The 8,663-nt window shown below is 49.8% G+C and overlaps 1 protein-coding gene and 1 long non-coding RNA gene across 2 annotated transcripts in view; both read right to left on the reverse strand.

Moving 5' to 3' along the window:
- The window catches only part of LOC8026490, a 30,330-nt gene extending 22,297 nt beyond the window's left edge, over positions 1-8,033 (reverse strand). Inside the window, 1 exon segment of the mRNA XM_029974125.4 lies at positions 6,873-8,033. Coding sequence (XP_029829985.2) covers positions 6,873-6,914 — 42 coding nt within the window. The 5' untranslated portion in view covers positions 6,915-8,033.
- LOC121834822 lies at positions 5,050-6,063 on the reverse strand. Its single transcript, XR_006077334.1, has 2 exons — positions 5,690-6,063; positions 5,050-5,376 (listed from the first exon to the last, which is right to left on the reverse strand). It is a non-coding gene; the product is annotated as an uncharacterized LOC121834822 (long non-coding RNA).
- Positions 8,034-8,663: the final 630 nt, after the last annotated feature.

Genomic DNA, 8,663 nt, shown 5'->3' on the forward strand with positions numbered 1-8,663 from the left:
GCATCCGGCTAAGTGACGTCACAAAGGGAATGTCGTCGCGCACACTGCGCGCCACTGTTGGCGCAGAAAACGACATGGACCCTTTTTCGCATTTCTCTTGGAAAGAGTCAAACCTAGAAGTACGTTTTTAGTACCTTTAGTACTCGCACCTTAGTTGCCAGATTGGGTCAACACGCGGAACGCGCCGCTAAAGTACGAACTGCATTAAACGTCTATGAAAACTTCGTATATTAAAAGCATGCTAAAAATACCCCCTTTTAGTTTCATAAAACTGTAAAAAACTAGTACACTTTTTTTTTTTTTTTTTTTAGGGGATATCTGAAATAATTTAGACAACGCAGCAACCCCTTTCAACGAGAGTCCGGTATGCCTCAAGTGATATCACCTCTGAACGCCGCTCATCCGTCAAACAAATATCCACGACGCAGTGTTAAAAAAAAGAAAAGGAAACGAAAAGTGCGTCCTTTTAGAGTAGAGAGAGAATTTAAATGGCGACGACCGGCCAAGCAAAATCAACGCAACAAAAACCGTGTGGGGGGGCCGACGCAAGGGGACACACCGGAAACGGAAGTCGACCCCCCCCCCCCCTTCCCCCTCCCAACCGGTAGCCGCTTTGGTTTTGCTGCGCCTAAACCTATCCGTGGGAGAGGAGGATTGCGAGGATTTCCGGCGTAAGTAGGTAGTTGAGAATCTGGGGGTTCGGTCCCGTTTTCGGTGAAGTTCCGACCAAACGCCCAGAACTAGCAAACATCGACTGTCAAACGGACGCGCAATCACGTGCTCGACTTCAACACCAGTATCTTTCTAAACGACGTGTCAGGGATCATGTCGTTTAACACCCAAAATTGGAACGCAGAAAAAGAAAAAAAAAAGAAAAGTTAAATCTTATAGTCGCCTTGGCGCAACACATCGCATCGTTATCGGGGGGGTCGAAACGATCTACTAAAACTCCCTATCAGAACGATCCACTAAAACTCCCTATCGGACAGTTTTAGTAGATCGTTCCGAAGGCTCCGATAACGATACCCGATACCCCGCCGACGCCTTTGCGCATGCATCGTATCGTTATCAGGTATACCGGTATTAGGGAGTTTTAGGGAACCGTTTTTGCACACCCGTTACGGTACGAAACGATGGGCCCTCCGGTACGAGCTGCGCATGCGCGGGTCTTCTGTGGTTAGTGCACCCGCACTTCGTGCCGGAGTGCCCACCGTACTCTATCGGATGTGCAAAGTCGGTTACCTAAAATTCCCTATTGCAGGTATCAGAACTATCTGTACTGAAACTCTCTTGACGCAAAACAGGGGTCCGGGGCGGGGGCTGCGAAGCGCAAGTAATTTCAATCGCGCTAAATACGAGCGATATCAGAGCCTCGCATCGTATTCTCTGACCGTGTAAGCGAGCGCTTTCATTACGAAGTCGATGCTCCACGAACTAGGGAGCGCGACTCTCGCACCGCGGCGCCACCAACGCTGAACGCTGCGGACAATGCACCGTCGAGAGAAGAAACCCCGCGAACTTTCGCTAAACCCGAAAGTTAGCCCATAGTTCGGCGAACATTGGACCTTTTGGCGAAATTATACGAAGTTTAACAAACTGCACCAGACTGCTCATGCGTCATACAAAAGTGGACAGTGTCCGGCGTTGCCCGTTCGTCAAAACGAGACCTTTCACTTTCGGGAAAAACTACCGCGTAGTAGTAGTTGTTTAAGACTTTAGAGCATGATGACCAGGACTCGCACGAACACTCGAAAAACAAGCATATACATGTTTACTGATTTAGTTAGTATGTTGTACGAACGCTGCACCCTTCCTCCGTCAGGCGGCGCCAGCTCGTTTTCAATCTATACGCGTGCACACAACAATAACTTTTGTCAAACATTGAAATTGAGCCCTTGTTTGCAGCATAGTCTCGAGCTCGACGGGCGCGCGCTCGGACTCCAGCGAGGATGCCGCAGCCGACCACGCACGGCAAGCTGCCCGCCAGCCCAGCGCAGCAGCGGGAGCGAGCGTAGCAGACGACGGCGGCGGTGGCCTTCTGCTTCTGACGGTGCGACGGCCGACCGAGAGGAAAAAACGAGTTCAAAGGCCTCCTTGCGCGGACTCGGAGCAACAACGATCGAAGCGCCGACAAATCCTGGCGGCCGCTGGCCCAAAACGGGCGCAGGGCCGTCGCGTGGCAGCCTTCACGTCCGCCTCGCGCAGTCTTCGTCGCCTGGACCACACCGTTATCCACAGAGACGCGCTAGTTATCCGTTACCGGTCGTCCGGTAGCAGACGACAAACAACCTCCGTCGTCTGCTGCGTCACTCTCCGTCGTCTGCGTAGCGGTGGCAGACGCAAACAGCGTATCTGATGCCTCGTATGCCGCCGTCTCGTCCGCGGTGGCAGACGCAAACAACGTCTGTCCGCTGCGTCATTTTCCCTCGTCTGCGGCGTAGTAAAAGATGAAAGTCTGCGTTTAGATTTCTCGTTGTCTGCTACGCAAATCTTGTTTCTTTTCGAGCCCTCGGCTGTCGAAGGGGCGAGCGAGTAGACTGAATTTTGCCTTTTCTGTTTTTAATAAAATCCGAGACAACGGCAGGCGAGGGTCTTTGGATGAAGCTTACTGTTTTTATCCATTATTTAATCAATTATATACACTCCATCATCATGAGATGTCGCGTTTCATGCAGCTCCTAAATACGTCATACTATACACTAGTATTAGATATAACTGCATTTGTCACAGGCCGTTAGAGCAAAGGTCTGGGCAAAATATGAGAAATGTTAGAAGGACTGCGTTCGTAAGAAAAAACCTAACTTGTGTGGTGATTATATTTTTCGTCTGTGGCGAGAATGTTATATAAATGAGTAAACACAGCGTCTATCTCGTCTTGATCATTAAAGGAATGCCGGACATCAATTAATCCAGGAGGCTATTAAACTGGCACAATCGCACAGGTGTTTGGAGTTTTGTGTTGATAGGTCCCTTCATCTACTTGCTGCAGGATTTACTATGCCTATTGTAATCATTTTAATAATTTTGGATATTTTAGAGCTGTAGAATGGAGTGGCTGCAGAATTTTTGCACAAAATGAAGTATGAATGTATAATATAACATTTTCACGTAAAATTTCACGTCCCCATTTTAAGAATAAGCAAAAAAAATAAAGATACGCATGAAGTTTCCGGCAGACCATTATTCAGTAACCTCAATGATCCTTGGAAATAAAAGTAACTCGGTGATCGCCTCGCTATCGGGCAGCCTACCTAACGCATCGAATATTTTTCTAAACCTTACGCATTTACACCACAGACAACGCTTTTCGCTGTTCTGTTGTTTTTAACGCCTTCTCGATGCGCGGGCACAAGCCAGCAAGCCAGCGTCTGCAATAACACCATTTGAAAAAAGGCGCTGTCGGAGAGAGGGGCGCGCATGCGCAAAACGAATTTTTCTACCTTTTTAGTTGCCCTCGCTCGCGCAGCGGCCCACAAACACAAACAAAAATGCCCGAAAACAAAGGCTAACTCCCTCGCTACCTTTCCCGAAGAAAAGTAAATCTACGCAGAGGGAGGGAAAGACCCCTCCCCTGCCGCCATTTCGCAGAATTTTCCCTTCCTCCACCCCCCTCAGCTGGTTGGCCTCCATTTTTCAAAACCCTCGCCCGCGCGCCGTTTTCCACCTCCTTTCCACAATATTCCAGCTCCCGCTCGGAGCATGCGCAGAGCAGACGCGACGCGCTCCCTTCCCGCCATTTTTCTTTGCGCGTCGTCTGCTCTCTGCGCGAGTGCTTTTTCTTGGCTGCTTTATTTATTGCCGCCTGCGCCGCTCTTCCCTCGCCGTCCGACCTTTTGCTTCACCGTTTTTGCTTTGTGCAGAAAAACTCCCCCCTTCCCTCCGTCCTCGGAGGGAGCAAGTCAGTCGCGCGGGCCGCGATATTTTTCCTCGGGACCCCACCGCCACAATTCCATCGCTGGGAAGGGAACTACGAAGCGGTCGCAGCGTTTGAAAAATCTGCCGTTCCTAGGAATGACTCGCGTTAATTCGCGTCTGGCCTTTTCGACCAATCACCGATAAACTCGAGTGCTCCCACAACTCGAGAGTAATTAAAAAATCATGGGCAACGTATGGGTAAAATAACAAACCTTGAGTGGCACAAAAAAAAAAAAAATCTTATATTAGCGGAAATAACTCCACTGAATTTCTGTCATCTAATGTCAAATTTCTTACATGACAGTTGATACAACGGTTAGGTAGCCTTGAAATAGCGTCAAGTGCTCCTGCTATCAGTGGGTAGTTCGACCAGTGCAGAACGCTACAGTAGAAACTACACGATTGAACGATACGGAAACCGCCAGGCGTCGCGATTGAACCATGCTGTTTCGTTGGGTATGAAGGCATTTTAGACTGAATTAAATTATAAGCTTGTTTTTTATCAATTTTTTTAATGACAGATCTTTGCTGACTGACGCTACGAGCCAGTCCGAACAGCCGCAGTAAAAGCGACCGCGTGTCGAACTCCTAGACAGCAACCAGCTTCACTGCCAACACAGTTGATGCAAAGCTAGCGCCACCTCGTGGTCGATAGGTAGTCCCCGTCTGAAAGCAACGGGACCGCGCGCACCGCGCTAAATCGGCCTCGGAGAGGAACAAGCAGCAAAACGAAACTGAAAATAAAAAGAATGAGCGGAGCTCTCGCGCATGCGCCGTAGACAGCGCGCAGCAGCCCATCTGCCAGCTGATGGAGGGGTGACGCACGTGACTCACCTCGAGAGAGCGACGCCAGCGCCCTGATAACGAAGGCGGATGCCAGGAGAACTAAAGCACCGGCGCGGCGCCGCGCTATGACGAAGGCGGCCGGATTTCTCAGCTGGTGCAAGCGAACTTGCGCCGTCTGCTCGAGCGGCTGACTTGTTGATCCTCGCTAGATGTAAGGTGAAACTTGTCTACGGCAAAGTCTGAACGGCGGTTGGTTTGCGGTCAATGAAATTAGCAGACGACTTTCTTCGCACCAGGCGCCATGTTGGCTTTCCCCAGACAGAAGGAAGCAAAACGCATTTAAAAAAAAAAGAATAACCACAACTATTTATTTGTGGGGGATGAAACGGTCTTCTAAAGCGCGGTGTTTTCGAAATCTGCGCTCGTTGGGGAAACAGGAGCTGGGAGAGTTTCCGTTGCACAGCGCCGACGAAGCAGTTGTCAGGACTAGAGGGCCAAGCCAGACACTGGTTGTCTGCCAGGCACGGCAACTGCAAAGGCACGGGGTAGCGCAGCAAAGGGAGGGCTCGGCCACGGGGAAAACAGCGCCGACTTTAACGGGGAACCACGGAACACGGAAGCGGCCAAAGGCTGGCCTCGCCTCTCCCCGCAGACCGGCTGTCCTACGGTAAGAAGCTGGATCCAACGAAAAGACAAGAGACGGGCTCCGAGTTAGAGACCCAGCAAGACCTGCCCCGATGATTCCAGAACAAATAGACACCAACAACACGCTCATCGGTACTGACTAAAACTATTCGACACTGTGGAAAAAAAAAAAAAGAAAGAAAAATGCAGCCTAGACAAAAAAATTTGCTGAAAATACAAACGCACATCAGAAAAACGTTGTGACATGTATTTTGTAGACGAATATTCATCCAATCGTAGCCAACCACGACGTGGTCGTAACGCGTATAAAGTTAAGCAGGAACAAACAACGAATATTGCAAACCTCAACATACGCAACACAGCTTTGCACAAGCCAATGAAAAACAACTGCCGATCAAGTGCGAACAGACTGAGCCAGATTCAGGACCCAAAAGCCTAAAAGCAGACGACGCAAAGCAGACGCCGGTCGGATCCAGTGAACGCAGAAACCACGGCTCCGTGCGGTGCTGCCGCCTGGAGGCAACTGCACACACTAGTTACCAGCTCCAGCGGCGCAACAGCCGGCAAGACCGGTCGCTTTTTCCCAGTTGGCGTCAGCTGAGCTGAGCGCAGTGCTGCCCGTTCGGAACTGCTAAGAAACATTCTTTTGCAGTACCCGGCCAACGCCGCCCGAGTTTGTTCCGTCAGCACCAGTAGCGTCAATCCTGGCTCCCGGCGGCTGCTCACGTGGGTTGTCTCCAGATATGCTTTACTAAGTACCCGCAATTTCAAAAAAACGGAAAGGGCAGACTAGGCCAAAATTTTGCTTGCCTCTAAATTCGAGACACTCGTAGTCTTCGACTTGTAGCCCCACAAACAACCCATTTTTCCTTTTCTTTTTTTTTTTCTACCGTTGTTGCGGCGTTTTTAAGTCACAACTTTTAACGTTATACTGGCCGTTACATGTTCACATCACCGCGTTTGTCAAAAGTGAATCACAAGTTCGTCGCGAAACATGTTTGACGTCATAAATAAAATCTCAAGACCTCGGAGGCTGGTCGGATCAACAACTACACGATCGTACTCGTCTCATAGTTTTGCTTGGTCGGTACTTGGCCAGTTGCGAAGGGGACGCGCGATTTCACAAGAGCCTCTCCCAGCATCGCGCGCGAGGTCTCGACTCACGTCACGTCCACGAGACGCAAGCATGCCTCCTCGGTTTCGAGCCCGCGGTTGTTGACAGTCCCGAACAAACCGGACCAAACACCAGATCACCCCAAAGAACCAACTTCCACAACGTTATTGGAGCCGTAGCACCGAGCGCGACGGACGCTTATCAAAACGGAAGGGAACAATGCCTTCCACCGAACGCACACGGCAGCAAAGTCAATCACAACTCGCTGTGCCGTTGCTCTCGAGATAGGCAATCAATCGGCCGCTGTCTGCAACATCAAGAGGCAACGAAAAAATAATAATAATAGTAAAAAGAAGCGTAGTCGCGCGCGCGGGACATTCGCTTCCAAAAAAAGTGTCCGGCGGGCGCTCACCTTAAACCTGCGTGCGTGCAGCGGGCTGACTTCTACCCCCATGCCATAGGCGTCTGGTGTCGGCGGGCACAGGATGACGGCCGGACGATTTCGTCTGGGAAGTCCTTGCCTCCTCGTGATGAAACAGGCCAGGGAATAGGACACGCACAAATCCGGTGAGGCTGGACCGCCTGTCAAAAGCGGCAACCGAAGCGCGAAACAACGAAACCACGCACACGAGAGCGCCGCGCTGCCAGCGAACAACAGCGCTACCGCTCCACCGACTGGCTGATCGCCCACTGAACGCGCGCGCCGGGGAAAAACGCGTTCGCAGTCGACGCCGACCGATGGGGGGGGGATCCCCCCTCCTCCCCCCCTCCATTTCCAGCGTCCCGTGGAGCCCCGCGCGACTGAGTCACGTGGTAGCGTGCTGACCAATGGGGAGAGGAGAGATGGTCTCGCCGTCTGGCGGGGGCTCGGGGAAGCGCGGAGTGAGGACGACCGCCATGTTGTTGCTCTGCCGCCGTCGGCCGGTGTAGGGCTGTGTGGGCGAGGGACGGCAGCTTGGGCGAAGGTTGCGCGGGCGACTACGTCGACGTGCGCTCGAACGCGCCAGCGTCGGCGGCGGCGGCGTCTCCGAACGGATCGCGCAGGGGCTCACCGTTCGCGAGCGAGCCGAACGCTCGCTGTATCGGGCTGTTCACTTTTTTCTCGAGTGGCTCGCGGCAGAACGGCGCTTTTCGCTTTCGTTTTTGGGATGTTTTCGCCCGCGCTCGATCTGACGGGGAGCTCGCTAGAGAAGCGGGTCAAGTTGGCTTGGCGCCTCCCCGATGATTCCATTGTTTCACGCCCAAAAAGAGAAAATGACGTGAGAACGCCGCGTATTCGTCTTTGTTGATTTCTAGAGTGTTGAAAAAAGAAAGGTTATGCGGTTTTCACGGTATTTTCAAGATGGGCAGACCAACAGACAGTCGCCGTCCCCGAATACAAATTAACCTTTGCAGTCCTAATTCCCAAGTCAAAAGTTAATGAGCGTTTTTTTTTTATTCGAAAAAGTTAAACGATGTAGCTCGTACTCTCTACGCAATGTGTTGAGGCTTAGTAGAACTACAATAACGAACCATTAGCGAAGGACACCTGGTGTTCAATTATTGCCGTATGTTTTACATAAAGTAAGTTTACTCGTGCTCTCAAATTTTTTTATAAAATCTAAGACACGCATTTGCGGGACATCATGGTAAAAATTATTTATTGGCGTTTTTTGTTTACCCGCAGTTTTTAGTGTACCATATTTTAATTGTAACTACGTCAATTCTATCTAAATGACCTAAAATTAACATCAATCTTAGTTTTCCTGTATTTTTTTTTTCTTTTTCACTGTGAGAAACACTTTATCGACGATGAAAATGTTTCAATATTTGTTGAAATTCAGCACACTGTTTAAAGGCGATGTTAATTGTGTTTATTGTTAAAAAAATATCCGAGTGTCCACCCTCGAAATTGAATGCACTACGAAACCACCACTTTTTAGAGAAAAAACAGTTGGATTTATGTGGTTTTCACATTATTGACTAAAATGTAATTCTTTCCCACAACATTCTACTAATGAAATGCGAAGTTTCGAACAGTCGTTCGCCAGGTCGTGTTTGGTGTTTCTGCAAACCTTCAGCCGCCAATAATAACCCTTCTCAAAGTTGAACTGAATTCAATTACAACCAAACTCAAATTAAAAAAAAAAAAAGTTTAGTGCTTTATTGAGAATATTCCCAGACAAGCGTGTAAACACACAAAGAAAAAAAACCCAAAAAACAT

The sequence above is a fragment of the Ixodes scapularis genome, unplaced genomic scaffold (genome assembly GCF_016920785.2).
Source record: "Ixodes scapularis isolate PalLabHiFi unplaced genomic scaffold, ASM1692078v2 PGA_scaffold10__122_contigs__length_95168666, whole genome shotgun sequence".
In the NCBI taxonomy this organism is placed as follows: domain Eukaryota; kingdom Metazoa; phylum Arthropoda; class Arachnida; order Ixodida; family Ixodidae; genus Ixodes; species Ixodes scapularis.